This window comes from Tachypleus tridentatus, chromosome 7, assembly GCF_004210375.1.
Source record: "Tachypleus tridentatus isolate NWPU-2018 chromosome 7, ASM421037v1, whole genome shotgun sequence".
Lineage (NCBI taxonomy): Eukaryota > Metazoa > Arthropoda > Merostomata > Xiphosura > Limulidae > Tachypleus > Tachypleus tridentatus.
Window position 1 is genome coordinate 30,151,965 of NC_134831.1, and position 21,233 is coordinate 30,173,197.

The 21,233-nt window shown below is 35.5% G+C and overlaps 1 protein-coding gene across 6 annotated transcripts in view; it reads left to right on the top strand.

Annotated features, from left to right (window-relative positions):
- LOC143255363 (protein turtle-like) overlaps nt 1-9,986 on the top strand; it is a 303,979-nt gene extending 293,993 nt beyond the window's left edge. For 5 of the 6 annotated variants that reach the window (XM_076510891.1, XM_076510892.1, XM_076510893.1 and 2 more), the window contains one exon: nt 6,496-9,986. In XM_076510891.1, coding sequence (XP_076367006.1) covers nt 6,496-8,413 — 1,918 coding nt within the window. In that variant the 3' untranslated portion in view covers nt 8,414-9,986. The remainder of the gene's footprint in view (nt 1-6,495) is intronic. The other variant, XM_076510896.1, reaches the window with a different exon arrangement.
- The last annotated feature ends 11,247 nt before the right edge of the window (nt 9,987-21,233 follow it).

Here is a 21,233-nt window from a genome sequence, read left to right on the forward strand (position 1 = left end):
TGAAACATCTCTTTCTATTAAGGTAAACTATATCTGAATGAAAATACAAAATGAAAAAAGAAAATTTTAAAACTGTTTAAAAAGATGAAATGTTAAAATCTGAATGATACTAAAACAATATTAAATCTCACAAGAAGCTTTAACAATAACTAAAAAATCTTAACAAAATCTGTTAACAGGGGAGAGCCTAGCCTTAATACTAAAAAAATACAGTAACAACTTTAGCCAGGATTTTACAAGAGATCTCATATGCACATCATCTTCATCCATTCATACTCAACAATTCAACAACAGAAAAGACAGCTTTTTATTCCAGGATGTCATATCTATTTTTTGTGCAAGAAAATCCTGTTATACTTGGCTGTCATCTTGAGGATGACTGTTTCTATGGTGATTGTGGGAATTGTCTTAATACTAGAAATAAACGACCTTATAACACCAAAATGTTATTTTTAATTAATTTTACATTTTACTTAGCAGCTTCTTTAGGATTGTTCACCAAAACACAAACCAGCACTGACAGTATAATGCTTCAAAGGATTTAAATGCTCCATGCTAATTATACTAATATTCACACATATAGATTTGCACCATTTAGTAATGATAAAAAATGGAAGTTGTCTGATTACTTACAGTTACGACAGAAAGTGTTCGTACCCTTGCATCTCGAGTGGTTTTTCTGCTCATAACTTAAAAAGTATGATGAGTAGACTAATAGAAGTATAATATATTATAAATATTGTACTAACACACATCTACATATATTTGTATGTAAATTAATCGACAAATAAACTGTTTATAAACAAGTAACCAAAGATAGGAGGAGCAGAAAGTGTTCGTACAGTTCAGAACGTGTGAAAAAACTGATATTCCCGTAAACATTTTGTTTAGTTTGGCGAATAAACTACATTATACCATTCCAGAACTAGACAATTGGTTCATAATTATTGAAATTTAGCCAGCAAAAAATGTACTTCCGGCAGTTTAGCACTGTCTCCATCATTATCTGCTTGGTCATCACGGCGAACAGAAAACAACTGTCTAGTGATTTAAAAAACCGAATTATTCTAAAATATAAGTCTCGTGTCTTTCTTTCCAGTATTGCTACACAACATAATGTGCCGAAATCTACTGTTCAAAGCATAATTCCCAAGTTTAAGCTTACAGGATCAACTGCTAACCTCTTTCATTTCGGACGCCCCACCAAAATTCCAGAGAGAACCAAGAGGGAGGTTCTCAGAGAAGTTACTAGGAACCCTCGTTTAACACGTAATGACATACAGAAACTGGTAAGGGAAACTAGGGTTGAAGTAAGCACCTCTACAGTTACGAACATGTTACGCTCTTCTGGGTTCAAAGCATGCTGTTCTCGTAGAACTCCATATTTAAAGCCTGTTCATTTAGAAGCATGATTGAGGTATGCAAGAAAGCATGTAGATAAACCTTTTACCTATTGGAAGAGTATTCTTTGGTCAGATGAAACTAAAATCAAGCTTTTCGGCCACGATGATGTTCGCTATAATTTCCGTAAGAAGGGGGAAAAAAATTTTCCAAAGAACACCGTCCCTACAGTTAAACATGGAGGTGGCTTGATCATGCTATGGGGTTCCTTCAGCTCTTCTGGTGTAGGCAGCCTTCACCTCATCAACGGAATCATGAAAAAAGAAGAATATGTTGATATATTAGGCACTTATATCAAGAATGATGCTTGGAACTTGCGGCTTGGGCGTCGTTGGATCTTCCAGCACAACAATGACCCTAAGCACACATTAAAATATGTGCAATCCTGGTTGCAGAGGAACCATATAAGCGTTCTGAAGTGGTCATCACAGTCACCCGATCTCAACCCATTTGAAAACGTTTGGCATGAGTTGAAGACCAGGGTTCATCAGCGTCATCCGAAAAACTTGCAAGAGTTGGAGGCCTTCTGTAAAGAAGAATGAAAGAAAATACTAGTTGAGTACTGTCAAACAATCATAAATGGCTATGAGGAGAGATTGCACCAAGTAATTTACTTGAATGGCTACACAACTGACCATTAAAGTAGATGCATGAACACTTTCTGCCACTCCTTCGTTTGGTTATTTGTTTATAAACAGTTTATTTGTCGTTCCATGTACATAAAAATTTATGTAGATATGTGTCAGTATAATTTGTATAATATACTTTATTTTCATTATTCTAATCGTGATACTTTTTAAGTTATGAGGAAAAAACTACTCACAATGCAGGGGTGCGAACACTTTCTGTCGTAACTGTAGTGAGGGAAAGGTGGGAGTATATACCACCAGGCTCTGAGTTTGGAGTAAGCCAAATTAACAAACATTTTACCCAGAATTTGGCTGCAACCATAAGACTAAGTCGTATTAAAAAATTTTTGCCATCCTGGACATCAAATATTATATCTTCAGAAATATCATGCTTGTGGAAGTCCTTTGGCTTTCGTTGTTACATTGAATAAAATTCATTGACGTATCATATTTGATAGGAAATTTAGTGATTTTGTGAACACCTGACAATTTCAGGCTGTATTTTTCAAGTTGTCAATTGGTTTTTGGTGGCCCAAATAATTGTATCTTGCAATTATTTGTCCTATAATAATACCAATCAGAAGAGATGTGGAGAATAATATGTAATATATTGTTATATAAACCAGAGTTCTTAATTAGCTGATGATTCAGATTTATAAAGAATAAAGTCCCCTGCTGGGAGAGTGGTAAGTCTTTAGATTTACAATGCTAAAATCAGGGATTCAATTCTCCTCAGCGGACACAGCAGATAACCTGATGTGACATTGCTACAAGAAAAAAAACTCATAAAGAATAAACCATAACTTCTATACATCTGGGAGTCATTTAAGAGGGCAACTGAATAAGTTAAAAGTTAGAAAGTAAGAATATTTTTGGTGGGGGGAGGTTAGTGCAGTACACAACTGCTTCAAAACTCTTATCTCCTAATCATGATGTAAATACTATACCTTAATGACAGATTTCCAGAAAATTAATTTAAACTAAACTGTAGAATAGCTTACACATGTTACTCACCTTAATGTCTTGTATCTATACCATTCCAAGAATAAGTTCCATCACCAAATTGAGGTGCATTTTGTCTTTCTTTTTACTGCACAATTACAAAAAGTACTTCAGTCTTATTAAATTATGATGATTCCATCACCTGATAATTCACAAGAAAATAATAATTTCTGGTCACTTGGGTATCAGTCTAAGACACTTTTTGTGGTCTGTCATCATACTAGCATCAAGGATCTGACGTTGTTGTCACCTTTTTGTAAATGATGTAAGACATTTCATGTAACACATCATAACTCTGGCCAGAAGTGGTCAAAACTGTAGTCAATTTTCATATTTCATTAATTACTGTAGGTCTTAGGATGTGATTTGCATCACTAATAGAATGATCAACAAGCTAGATGACATCAGCATAAACAAAAGAATTGTTAATTTTATCTACTGTAGAAAATGCTATGTCACATGAATACTTGTAGGCCAGAAAAAACTTGGTAAAAAGTGTGAGCTAATCTATCAGTTCTGGTTACAGCAACACACTGCAATAAATTTTCCTTCAGGAGAGTGTGCAATGGTCAAGTATCTTGTCTACAGGCATATGTGGGCTTACTTAACCAGACTGTGGAGTATGATCCCCCCTACCGCCACCTGTGAACAGCTTGGTAAATGTAGGCATCCTTCGGTTTTGGAACTCAATCTAGATCAATACCTGTACTCTTTGAGGTCATTTTTGCTGTCATGATGGTCCATACCTATCCTGGAGCTCCATCACAGTCTTTCCTCTGTCATCTGGTTCTGATGGGAAATAAATGGGGGAGGAGACTGCAAAATTTAGTACCCACACAAGTGACCATTGAAAGATCAAACACCTATTAACCCACTTTCTTTTACCGACCATGGAAGCTCATTATTACCCACATCTATCCACCATTTTCTGCTTCTTTCAGTCCTAAGTTAAGCATGGAATAAAATACAAAAATGTTGCTATTCTACCATAATTATATGAAGCATTAAGTATATCAAGTTTACATCTGTTATATCAGTTATGCTTTCTGCAAAAATTTACCTTTCAGACTAGCATTGAAACTGAAATGCTATAAACCAACATCCACTGTAAGTGGGTATTGGGCTCTTATCTCTTTCCAGCAATCCATTATCTGCCAAATATTTCAATCTGTAAAAACTATATTATAATTTCACCACTAATGAAAGTAATAATCATGCTGTTTCTTCAAATAATGCTTTACATGCCAGTGTCTTCAGTTAACTTCATAACATCTCAATCAAATTGCTACATTTTTAATCAAATGTTGTACTCTGATCCTGTTCTTAGTGTAGACCGTCATATGCGTATATATATATATTACACTTTGTATATGCATAAATGAAAATACATATTTACATATACATTAGTTTTGAGCTTCCACATATCACCATGTACAGTAGTAGCTTTTGCCATACTGCCTAGAGCTTGTGAACTTTTACCTCGGTAGCTAAGTGAATCAACAGTTACAGTTTAGTAATGTGCTGCCCCATGCAAATTGTAAAAAACTTATAACACAGTACAGGCCTCACATATAATTACTGATGGAATTTAGTTGAAGTATACTATTCAGTCAAATACTTCCAACCAGAATTAATATTACTTCTTTTGCTACCCTGTATATCAATGTTACTTTTACCAACTTAAATTTAATACAGTAATCTACAATGTAGACCATTAGGGTGGTTCAACACCTTACATAAGTCAACACACTCAATGCAAGAAAAGTAAATATATGTGTAACCTCAGTGAAATACGTCACCCAATTCATCTTTTTTATAAAAAAGAGAATACAATTCCATCACTACACATGGGGAATATTCATGGACAATTAAAAGCATGCTTGACAGTTTTCTAGAGTACCCCACAATCAATTCAGTAGAACAGCTACTACTCAAATAAGGAAACATAAAATTGTCATTTAGCAAAACAACAAATCATAAAATATCTCAGAAAGCAAGGGTTGCAAAGTTATTTCTACCTGATGGGTATTTGACCATTAACTGTTTTATCTGTGGTAATTGTAGCTCAGACAAGGAATGCAGTGTTCTTTTTATACAGTAATGTTTCACATACAAGACCATTTTAGTTTGTTTCTTTTATTTTGTGAACAGTTTAAAATCTATCAACACATACTTTGGATTACCACCCTAAAATTCAGAGAATATAGACTGCAACACCCCTTAAATTACTAGTTTCTTGACCAAGTGACTATCTTATATGGCTTGTTATCTGACCCAAGTGATCAGAATGTTGATGTTTTGGTTGACCATTGCAACTGCCCCTCCTTACTGACCATTTAATTAAGTCAGGCTCATTGCCAGGTCGTCAGGGCACTCATCTTGCAATGTGAGGGTCATGGGTTTGAATTCTCATAACACCAAACATGCTTGCCCTTTCAGTTGTGGGAGTGTTATAATGTGATGGTCAGTACCACTATTCATTAATAATAGAGTAGTCCAAAAGTTTACGGTGTGAAATGATGACTACTTGTCTTTTCTCTTGGCTTTCATTCTTTAACTGTCTGGCCCCAAAACTGCTTATTCCATACAGTCTGGAATATTCTGCTTCATCTTCACCATGTTGTTTTAACATGGGTCTCTCCTTAGCAGGTTCATGACTCACCCCAAATTATTAGATAGCATACAAGCCTCTCTAGAAGTGAAACCTTGGCTCAAATTGTGGCCACTACCACCAGAAAACTAGTCATTTTAAGGACTTACAATGGCAACATATGAGCAGCAGAAATGCATGATAAAACTAGTTAGTACTTAGCAATGACTAAATCAAAAAATTTAAAATTAGAAAATAATAACTACTTAATAATCAGAATAAGAGACTGTAGAAACTACTAATGAGAACAACAGTTCTCAAATAGTTTTGATGAAATGACCTGTTATGTAACTTGGCATGATATTTTTAGTGACTCTAAAAACAACATACAGTGCATTATATTTATTAAAAAGGTACTTCAAAAGCAGTAAATTGGTTAATGGATTTGCCAATTCTTAATTAAAGTTTTATCTCAACCAAATTCATTATGAAGTCTTTAATGGTGATACAATTGTTATTAGTATCAAAACACTTTGAATTCATAAGTTTTGGTTTTAACTGAGAAAATACAACTTTTACAGAGTTCTTAATATTTTATTTACATATAACAGAATCTGTACTAATGATTTTTGTAAAAGAAAATAGCAGTAATAACCTACTCAACCTCAGAGTGGTGAAAGGATCACTTACAGCAGATTTGTACCTCTTGGTTTTATATATCCAGATTTGAAATGTTACATAACATTAAAATTAATAATTGTTTTCGACTTAACCTTAAGTGAATGATTTTTATTTTTTTTTGTCAGTTTATATATTTCTTAAAATGTTCACATGCCTAAATATCATATTGAAAATGTTTTATATCCATTTTAGCACTAGACAACCTCCATACACAAGAAGTTCCAAAATTAGAGTACCGAGTTTAATTCTATCTGCGCTACAACGTTTGTCCTCAAGTTTTTCCTACCTGCTCAGTTCTGGTCAGAACTTTACTCTTGGTGTCACGACCACCACATCCCCTGGGACTGACTTCAGCTCACAAGAATGGTCACAGATGGTGGTGCAAAAGCAGAAGCACAACCAATTTTCCAAAGCAATGAGCTATAATGATAAAGTGCAGTACCCTCGGCCCTCTGGGAGAATAAACGGCACCACTGAGGGCAATTTTGAGCTGCAAGACGGTGAAGACGATGAGGGGGGGTTTCTTAGAACTGCCCGTGACGCTCATGTCCTCACTCCGTCCAGGTCACGGGCAAGTATCCTCAGCAACACCAGCCGCCAAAGTAGCCATACCCAACCCCATACTCTTCCTGCTCATATGACTGTCCAAAGTAAAAGGAGTTTATCTCCTCGTTCAATAGTATCATTTAATTCTACTTCTCAACTTATTCCAGCCATATACTCCCCCAGGGATCCAGGGTTCTGCACCAGCAGCCCAGGTTTCACTACTACTGGGAACATAACCCTTCCAGAGGACTTGAGCTCAGTGAAGCAGCCATCATCTGCAGAAAAGTCCTTTCTTAGCACTGTCACTAGTCTTAATTCTCACCAATATCCTGCTTATGAGTTGCCTTCTTTACATCTGTTGCATGAGGCTCAGTCCAGGATTCCAGCCACTCAGTTTAGACCTATATACAGACCTGAACAATTTTCAAACCTGGAAGTCAACCCATCATCTGAAGAATCCATGCTTATGACACCAAAAACACTATCAGAATTTAATTTCCCAAGGAGACCTCAAATAAAAGGACGAGAAACAGGATTTGGAGGAGATGAGCACCATAAGCACTTAGTTGGTTTTAATCCTCATATTGTTTTGCCAAATTTGAATATTCACCAGGTGTATAATTCACAAGCTTACCAGACATATCCCAAACACCTTGCAGCTCAGAGATTGGCTGATGTTACCAGAAATACGATTTCTTTTGGCCAAAGACTTGAAGAAAGGACGGCTACATCTGACAGTATTTCACAAGATAGGAAAACTGCTTCTGTGTTACCACCTTTAAATTCAAACAATAAGTTTCAAGGTTCAAAAAATCGTGGTATAGTATCAGAAGAACAACAGGAAAATAGTGATACCAGTAGTAATGATCATCCCATGACATACACCCGTGAGCGTCTTTTGGGAACTGTTGAGAAAGTCCGCAGTGGTGGTTTACATCGTAACATGTCTCCAGAAATTTTGAGAGAGAAACGAGATCCAACAGCTATAGCTATAAGCATCACCCCATCTTTAAAAGAAAACACTAGGATTAATTTCCAGTCACAAATCTCGTCTGTAGAACCTGTTAATCAAAGTAAAAACTCCATTCAAGAAGGAGAGATGGTCAGAAGCTATAGTAGAGCAAGTATTGCCAGTGGAAGTTCTGGTCACATAAGTACTGGCAAAGAAAATAAATCAGCATCCACTGTACACTTTCGCAGACATAGCCTGCAAGATGAACTTCAGGCAAAGGAGAACAGCTTACATTTTTTTACCTCCTTGGGTTATAGAACTGGTAGTAACAGTATGCACTCAGTACCAGGGGCTGCGAATTCTGCCCGCCATACATTCTCAAACCGTAACCCATCAACTTCTGTTTTAGATGAACTTGAAGTTAATTTAGACTCCCCACACTCTGAGCCTGTATTTCCTTCACCTGCTCCATTGGGTATGTCTGTCAACCCAAATTCTGAATCTCATAACATCAACCCCTTAAAATTACAGTTTCTGAAAAAGGTACAAGATTATTCTGATTCCCATAGCAACAATTCTCCTCACCACAGTGCTCCTGACAGGGGGCTTTAGTGACAGTGAACTGTATATTAACTTGTACCCAAAGCCTAAAAAACCAAGCAAATATGATAATACAGAGGCTCGGTGTGCAGCGCTGAAAGAAGAATTCTTGAGATTTCGACGCCGTCAACAAGAAAGAAGGAGGTCTCAAGAAATGGAAAGTGCCTGTTGATGCTCAGACTGGGAGATATTTGAGAAAAAAAAAGTGTGAAACTTGTGTTAACATTATGTCTGTCATCAGATTACAGTGCTGCATCATGTAAATGATGCTCAAACCTCTGTCTTTCTCTTATATTTAACTGTACAAAAACTCAACAACTTGAATGAATGCAATGTAGCTAAATATTTTAGTGATGGTGAGGAAGATTTTGTTGTTGTGTTTTGTGTGTGAAGAAGTATAAAAATGTATCTGTTAACATAGCTGGAAACACTTTCATCATAGATTACTGGAGAAAAGCTAAACTTTCATCATATTTCATCTTGTTCATATCACTTCTGCGAATTTTCCACTTCACCTAGGTTTTGTACAGAAGATCTATCACCTAGGTTTGTATAGGCAGAATCCATAGAAGAAGGCATCTTCTTATTTTTGACTATGGTCTGACATCTACAGCTGTGCTATCCAGACAGATCACCCGATGTCTTTCGTCTGTAGTACGTGTATAACAGTATAGTCACTATCGTCTACACAGCACAATCTACGTTAAACGGAATTTTTCAGATCAGGATAATTCTCTTTTTTACTTGTATTCCTGGTTCATTTTACTCTAATTAAAGCTGCATTTTTTTTATTGTTTAGCTACTATTGTAGTGATCACTTTCTTGACGTTGTGAGAGCTAGCTTCATTGTGATTCCAACCAACCTCTGCGGAACACTGGGTGGCCAGAAAGTATATGGTGTCCAATTGATGACAGCATTTGTGTTGTACGTTCTTTATATGTTGCATTTCCATTACTCGTTGTATTCTTGATCTGATGAATGGTCTATTTCACCTAAAGAAATAAATATATTGTCATTTCAGTATCCGCAGTGTTGTCATGGAGTCAACTTAGCTAATATGCCCCAAACTGATATGTAAACAAAATTTTAATGTTAATATACACTGTGAAAAAGTTTCAAATATTCGGTATTAGTTTCATAAACTAAACATTTTTTTCGTCGTAGTTGCAAGAACAAAATATTGTTTTAGTACTTTTATTTTTAAGGTCATGGCTACGGAATGAAAAACTTCAATTTGTTATTATACATTAGTGGTCTGGATAACGACATAAAATTGTGTTCAATTTTCTTTAAAGGCGTGTCAAACAGGAAAACAAGAGAGAATCGTTAGTCTTGAACAAAATAAAGTTTTGAAAATGAACGTGTTCGTTTAAGATGATTTTTAAAAAGTTGTTCTCATTGAAAATTCCAATAATATATTCAAATTGGCTGTACATTTACAAAATCGTATTATTTGTGATCTATAGACAGTAGCATTACTTACCCAAGGTATAGTGATGTTGTTTATTTTTTTGTTGAATTATTGTAATTACGTCAGTAGCATGGTGTAATAAAGATATGTGATCAGTCTAACCTTTTTCATAATACTGAATTGAATTCATTGCCTTACTTAGCTGTGCCAAAAGTGACGTAAATAAGAATATTCTGCATCCAGAATTTTACTTTAAGACAACCTGAGAATCGGAAGTCTTTTTTATATATATATTAATTTATCCTTCGTTGCACTATTGTTGCTGTGATCGGAGCAATAACAAATTGTGCTCAACTATAACGTGAAACTTTGTCAATTATTTTGACCAGTTTCTACTAGTTATGTATTAAATTTAATAAAGATTTATAGTGGCGAAGTACATTTGATGCTCAAAAGACGTTCCTTTTTATTTTTTCAAATTTTGAAACCTATTCCATTATACTTTTATTGTCATTCAACGTATCCTACAAAGAAAAATTCTAAAATATTTCCAAATTATTTGAAAACTTACACGTTTGAAATTCAGTCTTTCTTCAAGATTATATTAATAGCATAAAGCAGTTATTACTTTTTTAAATTGGAGTTATAAATATTAATATATATATTCATAATAATTAACAACTTACAACATCGTAAATGCTATTATCCAGAAAATAATACTGTTTATACTATTATGGAATAGAAATAGTAAAGCAAGCAAAATTGTGTAAAATAAAAATGGTATTTACTGAAAATTTAAAACGAATTATTCGGAATACTAGTTTTCCAACATGACGAAATGCGATAGTTTTTGTTTTGTTTTTATTTGCAGCTTATTTTCATAGTAAATAAACTACAAATATTGTACATTACTGTAAAATCTAGTAGTATTTTTATATCGAATGGATTTGATATTGTCAGTTTTATTTTTGCATTTTTGATATGCTTTGATCGTATTAAAATATTTTGAATATGCTCAAGATAGGATTGTATGGCCAGGTGGTTAACTTGCAATCTGACGGTTCCTGTTCCACCAAAGGTGCTCGCCTCTTCAGACGTAGGGGCGTTATAAGGTTACGGCCAGTTCCACTATTAGTTGATAAAAGAGTAGCCCAGAGCACAGATAGCTCATTTTACAGCTTTGCCATTAACAGCAAATTATAAGATTAGAGTAAAATGTAAATGATTGTATTTGGTTATTTATTGTGTAAGTATGTCAAAAATCTATTCAACAGAAGACACGGAAGGAAGAACTGCTATTTGTATTATCAAAAAGCTACAATGAAGCTGTAGTCAACACGTTATTACGGTGAATTGTACATTGTTTCTGAATGTAGATGATAATTGGTTATTAAAACCATAATTACAGATTAAATACTGCTATACCTTGTAAAACGATTTTTGTTGTTTAAGTATTATTTTCTCGAGATCATATTTGTAAGAAATAACAAATTATCTAATTGAAGAACCTTTCTTAACGTTATTATTTTGTATTCTGTAAAACATGTTGCACTGCTGGGTACACTAATATCTGAGTACTTATAAAATAGAATTAAATTGATATACGTTTTAATCCAGTGTGTGATCAATGTTCCAGACAAACCAAGTCACCTTGGATGTCAACAATTTATATTCTGTGTTGAAGGGAGAGAAAGGGGCAGCACAGCTTGTGCTGACTATTTTCAGTCTGAAAATTGGTAGCTATAGTGGACTTAATTGATGGTGGTTGGGAGTCGTACTAGTTAGCTTAGATACTTGATTGGGACTCTTTATATTAGTACAATTTGTATCTTACCACCATAATGAGAGCTAAAATGCCAACTTCAAACTTCAGGGGGTAAGTTTATCTTGCTTACTCACAATTAGTATTATTTTCTTCTTTATTTTGGAAAGCAGTCACCTTCACACAACTATCTGCAGAGAGTGAAGGGTAATATAGGTGTTAGACGTTGTGAGCTTGAGTGCCTATATCTCGCTATCCTAATTTCTATTCTTTTGATTATGTTATTATTTTTGAATTTTTTCATGTGAGACTAGCGAACGGAAGTTAAGACTGATATATGGTATATCCTTACTACAATGTGGGTCCTACTTCCACAGTAACTTACAAAATCTAGGGTGCATTTTATATCTCACATTACAGACTGTACCCTGAGGTTCCTTTTGATTGGTGCAGCGTTTTGAATTTTGTTTGGGCTTTTTGTTATTGTTGTTGTTTATTACAAATTATATATATATATACGCATATATATGGATGATGTGAATAATACGTTTAAAATGGATGCTTTTGTAATGCTGGAATGTCAAATAATGTATGAGCAACTTACTTAAATATTCCAAAGCTTTTGATATTTTAACTGAAACTGTGATCCGGAGAGTGTATTTAGCTTGCAGACCTGTCATTGTTTCTAACTTCAGACATAAAAGATTAAGTATCTGAATCATTATAGTATTTTCAGGTAAGACTGATTTCCCCTTAAAATCTAATAAAATATATAACCTAATAACATACATCAGAAAATATAGTGTATATATGAATACTAAATGATAATCCAAACAGTTACACCAGCAGGAGTTGTTTTGCAGGATGCAAGAAAAGAGCTTAGTCAATGATACTACGAGTAGAGTTACAGTTGTATACTGTCCTATTGATTCTCATCGTTTCTATTTCCTAGCTGTACCATAGAGTACCTTGTATTCCAGCAGTAACAATTTCCTCTAAATATCGATGAAAACTCTTCATGGTTTCCATTCTTGTCTTGCTGTTGCCGAGAAGTTGATGCGCAGGATACAATATAGTGGATTCCCTTACTATATTTTCAGCTTCATCAATTAACTTTACCCTTGCATGTTTTATCATATTCATTCAGTAGTTGCTTTACTTTCTGTTATTTATCTGAGGGTCAAACACTGAATTTTGTGAAGTACTGTCAGTGAGCCAGTTACAAATATTACATAACATTGTTTATTTACAGTTCACTGCATACAGCAGTATAGAAGACAGTGTATTTATGGCTCTCAGCTTCATCCTGTGATGTTTCAGGAAAGCTTGAATGCCCAACCAGTTCTCTCATTATTTGTGTTGTTGGAACCATTTGCCACTATGCTTGCTGATAACCATCCACCATTGTGTTTTAATAGGTTGTTGTTGTTGTTTTTGATTAAACACAAAGCTACACAATGGGCTATCTGTGCTCTGCCCACCACGGGTATCGAAACCTGGTTTTTAGCGTTGTAAGTCCGCAGACATACCGCTGAGCCACTGGGGGGGAGCGTTTTAATAGGTACTCATAGGCTTTTCTTGCTGCACCCCCTGCCCAGTCATTAATTTTGTTACTTAGGGTGATTTCCAAAGATCCGAAGGGCACTAGATGTTTCTTGTACATAAGATCAGATAATGAACATTTGTTTCAGTGGTGGCTCTCTGGCACCTGTTCCCCTATTACTGTTTCTATTGCTTTGTTGGTGTTTACAGATAGTTGTAAAGTTGGAAGAAACCAGATGTAAAGGCTAGAGACTAGATTGTGCAATGTACAGTTTTTACAATACGAGTCCTTACTGTAGAATATTGTCCTTTCAGTACTTTGTGATGCTGCTAACATCTGTAAGGGCTTTAATGATGATGGTTGAAGTACATCCCGTGACCAATCCTAAATAGGTACCATATAACTTTTCAATCGTATCTAGCTGTATGGTGCTCATCATCAGTGAGTAATTCAGGGTAAAATGAATAAGATTTAGTAGACGTGGTTCCCAGAACTTTCCATGGCTACTCCCTGACCATTTGATCTAAGTTTATAAAGCATCATATAATATATGAAATTGCAAAACAATATTCATGCATTGTTTAATAAAAGCAAGATAACGTGTATGTAAAAGCCACAGTTTACTTAAATGTTGTCTTGCAAAATGTCGGTGTGATCGGTCACGCTTGTTCTCGGATTATTATTGATACTTTATCAGCACATACACAACAAAAGCAGTTTATTCATTTGTTTATAATAGTACACACGGATAACACTTTTTAAATTTCAATCTAGATAACAAAAACATTTTAACGCATATATAAAATTAGGGTCGTGTGCAGCATTTTACATTTGGTGGGAATTTTGGCAGGAGAAGTTAAAGAAAAACGTATGAAATAGACAGCATACCAAAACTACCAACTCTGTATGCACAGTTATAGGGGTATGTCTGGTCCCTGCTGCTTCTTTGTGCATGCTTCTGAACAACTATAAATTTTCACATTTGGGTTTATTAAGTTTCGAATTTTAATTCGGTTACAATTTATTATTATAATCGCATGCCATCACAAAATACAATCGCACTCATAGATACTACGATAACAGGCACAGACGTTAGTGCAAGCAAACACGTCCATATATGGCAACGATACTACATTAAAATGTTACACAACTGAAGGATCAAAGTTTACATTTTTGTTCTCACGTAATTTTGATTATTACAGTAAATATAAACTGCTACTTCGTAAAACATTTATTAAAATTACTCACATTATGTTTATTCTTTATTATTGTTTTATACACAATAAAAAACTAATATTTTTATAATATTACTCCGCTATCCAGTGCATTAAACCATAGATTGCACAAGTCTGCTATGGTTTTATTGCATTGAATTTTTTACATTTTCTATAGTAATTCCAGTACAATGAATTTGAATAATCTCCATTTCTTACGTCATGTACAAATTTTACATAAGAAAATCATTTTCATTGAAAATGGATTACATTTTGTTATGCTTAAAGTGTTGGCAACCATGGCTATTGATTTCTTTAGACCAATTGCGACGTGAGTCTTATCGATCGTTCTAGAACCCATGAGAAATACGCTGCTAATTGTTGATGGACTGCATGACGTGTCATTTCTGGATAATAATTGTTTGTGCTTACACTTCGAGATTAGTTTTATTTTCAGTATTACTTATTCGTCGCTTTAACAACAAAAGGTTGTGTAAATGACCCAAACATATTCCATTATGTCGACCTGGTTCATGACGTATGAGTGAAATATGTTGGAAAGGAAACACAGAATGAAGCAGAAATTTCATTAACTTCTGTTACGCTTCGACACAAAGTTTTCTTTCGGGAAGATGATAAAAATAAATGCAGACAGCATCTTACGTACCCTCTCGTGGACTACGTTGGGTGCTGAGGAATATGTTCTGGTTGGTTGATATATCCTACCACCTCTGATTTTCTCTCCGCATTAATCAGTAGTCACCTGGCGGCCTCAGCAAGACTAACAAACTCTATGGTTAGGTGACTTCTGTAGCGACGTATATAGCTTCAATGGTTCGTTTCATTCTATTATATTTGTTACAAAGAAACAAAAGTTAAACATTCCATAATTCGTCAAAAAGTGTATTTTAGAATAAAATTTGGGCTCCAAACAAGTTTTCACCATTTGTGTCAAATAGCTGAGAGAGCGGACTAAAGGAAAGAAAAAGTCTAAAGCCTTTACATTTTGAAATTCTATGGCCTGGCCTGAGCCTAGAAACGACAGAGCTGACTGCTACTTTTACTCATGTAATGTGCAAGGCCAGAACACTGTAAAAGTAAATTCCTTATCCAAATCTTCAGTCTGTTATAACAGCTGTTCCTCATAGACCTGATGTACTTACACCTCTACCAGAGAATTGATACACTTTTATCTGATTCTGAATCTGGTGTCAATAGAAATTATGATAGAATTCGTTTTCAACATGAAACGCCTGAAAAACTGTCATTAATGCATCAGGGAAATGAAAGAGGGTATCAGAGAAGATGGAACATCAGCATGATGGCTGATTACTACTGGTCATTGAAACGAGATACTCCAGATGCAATACATGAAAGAAAAGCCACAAAACGTAGTTTTGAGACTAAAAAACGTGAATTTCACATACACACAAAGGATGAACAAGGATGTTTATTCGTTTAACATCAATGTTCTTCCCTTTTCTTTGGTTTGATTATATTTTTGTTAACAAACATAATGGTAACTTGATCTAAGATTTTCTTCCCGAATTTTAAAAAGCCCTTAAATGATAAAAAATATTATTTTTGACAGCTGCATAACTGAATTATGGGAAACCCGTTATGAAAATAAAAACTTTTATTCAGATTTTATTGCAGGCTTGTGTTATTCATGGCTAAAAAACAGTACCACCTTCCCAAAAAACTTATAAATGCTATAGTAACTCAATGAAGCCTTCTATACTTAATTTTTTTATTAAACTTATTATTAACAAGTTACTAGTTTTATACATTATCATCTATATTTTGATTTATGTCGATTTTCTGTAACTAGTTTTGGTTACACAATGGGCTACCTGTGGTGTGCTTAACATCAGTTTTAGTATCATGAGCCTTCAGAATTACAACTGAACTACTACTGGGGATTCTTAACTGTCACTAGTGATGTCTTACTTCTCTTCAAGATACCACCTGTCAACAAACCTCGCTCAAGTTGAACTATATACCACGATTGTACTAAAGGCAATGCTAAATGAAGTTTTTTTTAATAATAAACTAAATCAAAATTACACAATAAATATCTTATTAAGACAGGAACAAGCCCTAAAACGACTACATGTTTCGGTGTTCTCGCATCAACATTTGTACACAGCTCAAGCTCTAATGCATGGAATCCTAACTTCATCTGCACGAAATAAACCATACATTCTCTACATTACTTCAACCTGGTCTTCAGTTTGTGCTTCTTATACTTTATCAGTATCACTATATCAATAGTATGGGTGATCCTTTAGTAGAAGTTGTTGCCTTTGCTTTGCCAGAAAGCTTGACATTCTTTTATGTGGCTTTAGACCGCTTTATACCACTATATCTCCTAGTTCTTATGCTCACCTCACACAAGATAATCACTGCTGACATTATGTCCTCTATGCCAGTAAAGATGATACTCGAGGCTTATGCAGGAATCTTTATCCTTTTGGCACTTAGTGGTAGTTGTTGGCCTACCAGAGTTTAGTAGTATACGGTGGGTGGTAATATTGTGGAAAGCAGGATGTAAATATCTGCCATTAAAGTTTCAGCCCGCATCTAAGATGGAGAATCGTTGAGGAAGACAAGCATCCATAATACACGTGTGAGGAATTATGTTGATTGGTTCACTCTAAATCCAAAACCCAGCCAGTGGGAATTGACATCCATGTTGGGATAGGATGAGGAATCATAATTAAAGGAGAAAATTGCAAATTTATGTCTTACGCCTTAGGTTTACATATCCTTTATGATGGAGGATATCATGTCATCTACACCAGCAGAACATCACTGCCCTACTCTGTGCTGAATGGTACTTCTGTATTTGAATTGTATGTTATTAAACCATTCAGGAGAATACCTCCATGATCCATCACTCCAGCAGTTTGAAACTGGAAAGTGGTAAAGACTCTCAAACTCCACTAAAAGAAAGGGGGGTGAAATGTGGTGGAGAATCAGTGCAATAAATGACCATGAAATCCATTTAAAAGCATACCGTACTAATTTATTCATTACAAGGCATAACAGGGCAAAGATGGACAGCTATACCCTTCTGCTTTACCCACGTAACGAATTGATGGTATCATCTGGAACAGACATATTTATGAAGCAATTTTATCGCAAGGATAACCTTCAAGCGATCTTGTGAAACATCATTCAATGCATGGCATTAGAATATATTAAGTGCAACAATAATGCTTAACAACGTGGATTTTTAAAGGTTAGAGAACACCTGGTCAGGCAATACGCGTTAAGAGCAAGATCCTTACAATAAGAATTATGATTTAAATGGAAACAAAACCCTTGAAAAACTAAAAAGAATACAACTTACTCAGTCATATATCTGCACAGAAATCTGAGGAATGTCTACAGGTGGAAGATGATATCCTGAAGAAGAAGAAATGGCGATTTTACGCAAATAATGAAAAACAAATGTATTAGATGTAGTCCATGAGCCTTACTGAAGAATTTTCTTCAACAGCAATGAAGACACCTGAAACAAAGTATGGGAGGACGATGAAAGAGAGAAATAAGTCAATCGAATCAAAACTCAAACCCAAGTGATGAAGGTGGAAGGAGAAAGATCACGAAAAAGGATGGTTGCTATGGGATAAAGAAAAGGGAACAGACAAAAACTGTTTGGGCAATATAACATTGAAGAGCACATACAAGACATAAAAGTATATCATTGTTGTTTTGAATTAAGCACAAAGCTACACAATGGGCTATTTGTGCTCTGCCCACCACGGGTATCGAAACCCGGATTTTAGCGTGTAAGTCCGCAGACATACCGCTGAGCCACTGGGGGGCTAAAAGTATATCAAGATCAAGCGAAATATAAAGGTGGGAAATGGAAGGAAGGGAAATCGGTAAAAGAATGAGTTATCCTCCTTGGATGCTGAGGTTTCAGGGAGAAAAGAACGATTTTGATAAAGAAGATATGTAGGATGACAGAGTACATGAAACATTGATGACAAAAAATTAGACTGCCTACATCCACAAGCGAACAGGGGAAGGGAATAAGAGTTAAAGGAGAGGTGAAACAAGAAACACGTGAAAATTGGTTCAAACAGAAACCACAATAAACTAAGCATGAAGACAGAAGATATAAAAAGAGAGATGAAGCACTAAGTTGCCAAAGAAGGGCGGGAGACAGAGAAACAGGTAGCAGAGGGGTAAGATGTAGCTGAATAAATCAAGAAAGCCATGGTTGAGCTAGCCAGTAAGGAGAAATCAGAAGGATCTGATATGTAGTGGTATGAATGATCGAAATCGCCCATTGAAGGACTATCAAATGGGAGGATAAACTTGTAGGTATTTGTTAGTTCAATCCTGACTGAAAGCATTAATATCCAGGGCAGGAGGTGAAAGGACTGGAGACGAAAACAGGTGGAGTTTGTGGTTGAGGGATGTGACAAATGTATCAATGTGAGAGCTCCACTGAAGGCAAAGTCACAGGATAGCCACAGGATTGAAAGACCACTCTGTTGGGTGAATCCTGTCTGGACAGAACAGACAATCTGCAACAAGACTGAAAGCATCCAGAACATGATATGCAATAATATGGATATTCTGCATGTAGACCCAGAAAAAAGATCCAATATGTGAAAAGATGGAGATCAAGAACAGATGCTACCCTCGTGCTTGAGATAAGTAACCACTGTGGAACTGTCAGAATGAACCATTACTAGACGAGATTTGGTCAGATGAATGAAATGAGTCAAAGCACAATGGACAGCAAGAAGTTCCAGCGTTTACATAATCATACTGATTGGCTGCAAATCAACACCCTGAAACATCCTGTTAATTGTCCCATACCTCCATCACTGGAGGGAGTTGTTTGTAAAGCTATGTAACTCTAGAAGAGAAGGATCCAGGACAACCACTAGCATGTGGGTCAGTCCTGTCCAGCCACAAATGCAGATCATATGACTATGGTAGAAGGAAGGGTAGTAAAAGCCTGCAAGATTCTACTGGTCGTGAAGAACCCAATAAACAGCACGCAACTCAGCAAGGCATAAGGGGATCATATTCCCAAAGAACGTTGTAAGCTATCAGAGAAAGAGAGAGAGCAGTAAGAGCATGAACTCCATCAAAGAAAGTCGTAAAGGAGAAGGTTGGGCCCGATTGAGATGGGTATTGAAAAAATCCAAATGGATCAGATATTTGGTAGGTATAAAGTAATACTTCTCCAACTTAATTAACCAGCCCATTTACGCTGCCTCCCACGTCAGCTAAATAATATGACAGGCAGATTCCTGTTCAGAACAAACTAACAGTAGCCAGTTGTCCATACAATAAGGTAAACATATCTTAAAAATGTGAAGAAGATGAGCAGTAGCTCAAACCATTCAACAAAAAAATATTGTGGCTGAAACAAGTCTGCAAGGTAGCATACGAAACTGATAAATCACTCCTCAGTTGTCAAACCAAAGATATGTCACAACTGCTGAGTTTTCTTGGGAATTACAAACAGCCTGGAATAAAAACTGGGAGAAATATGATTCACAAGTTCAACAGCTTGTTCAGACAGAAGGTTTTGAAATGCTACTGACAGACACTGGCTGGTTATTGGATCCCAAGCCAGAGGAAAGAAAGTGTTAGACAATTCTGTTTGAGAGGATTTGAATAACCCAGTGATATGTTACAAAATTTTGCAAAACGGAAAAAAATTGCACAATCAAGTTCCCACCAGACGGGAGCCCATTGGGTAGTCGCCTGTACTGTTGGCATCTTGCTGACCTATGTAGAAGAAACCAACAAGATATAGAACCCTTGGAAGAAGAAAGGAGTATAGACTGAGAAGAATTATGATGGGAAACGATAATAGGGCCTTGTTGTGATTCCAAATGCAACAAACGAGCTACCAAGGAAGAAAAAGTAGAGTATTAACACAAGAATTCCACATGTGATTCCAAAGTGTCTTGGTTATAGTTTAAAACATGCCACTTAAGAAAAGGAGCCATGCATAATTCCCTAAGACAAGGCCACATAATGATCCAGAAAATTCTAACAACAGAAAAACTGTGTGTAAGGCATGAAGCCAAGATTGACATATGAGCCAACATACAGTGCAACAAAGAAGGATAAGAATCATAGCAAATAAGGCTAAGGGATAAACCATCACACACCTGAGAGATCATTCTAAAAATGCTGTATTCTGTAGATGGGGCACAAGAAGACAAAGTAAAATCTGGTGATTAAAAGAGGGTAAAATTCTTTATCAAAATGAACAGATTCAGACTGTTCATGAACAAGTGAGACAACTTAGAAGGTGGTTCATCCATATCACAATCAAGCTCTTCGCAAATAATTACAGATAAATCCCATGATAGGTTGCCCCCACCTGCAGCCAGTGAAAAAAAATGATTATAGTAGGTGCTCCTTTAAATGCGTTTAATATTACTTTGGGATTTGGTACCAAGGTAACTACTTGCAGGTCCCAAGTAGTAATATAGGTGTTTTAAATTTTTCTGTTTCTCATGAATTTTTGACATTAAAATTGGCAATGTTGGGATCGTATAGTGGAAACATTTTGCATTCACTCACAGATGCTGACCACTTTAATTAGATCTATATCTAATCACGGGTAAATCAATATTCATTAATAAAACTAAAACATTCCCTCACAACTATTTGTAGAATATTATAAAATATTTATTTTTTCTAAGTACTGTAAAAATTTGAAATTACATTCAGGATGATACGCAAGGCACAAATGTCTATGAAAGTCCCAAAGACACCATTTAGCCATCAGAGAGTTATTCAATTATTTCAACTCTGACAGACTTGTTTCACTGATCTGTCAGGGCACTTGGTAACAAACACAGTAGTGGCATCACTGTTAAACCAAAGGTCAATTTTTGCAATAAACCCC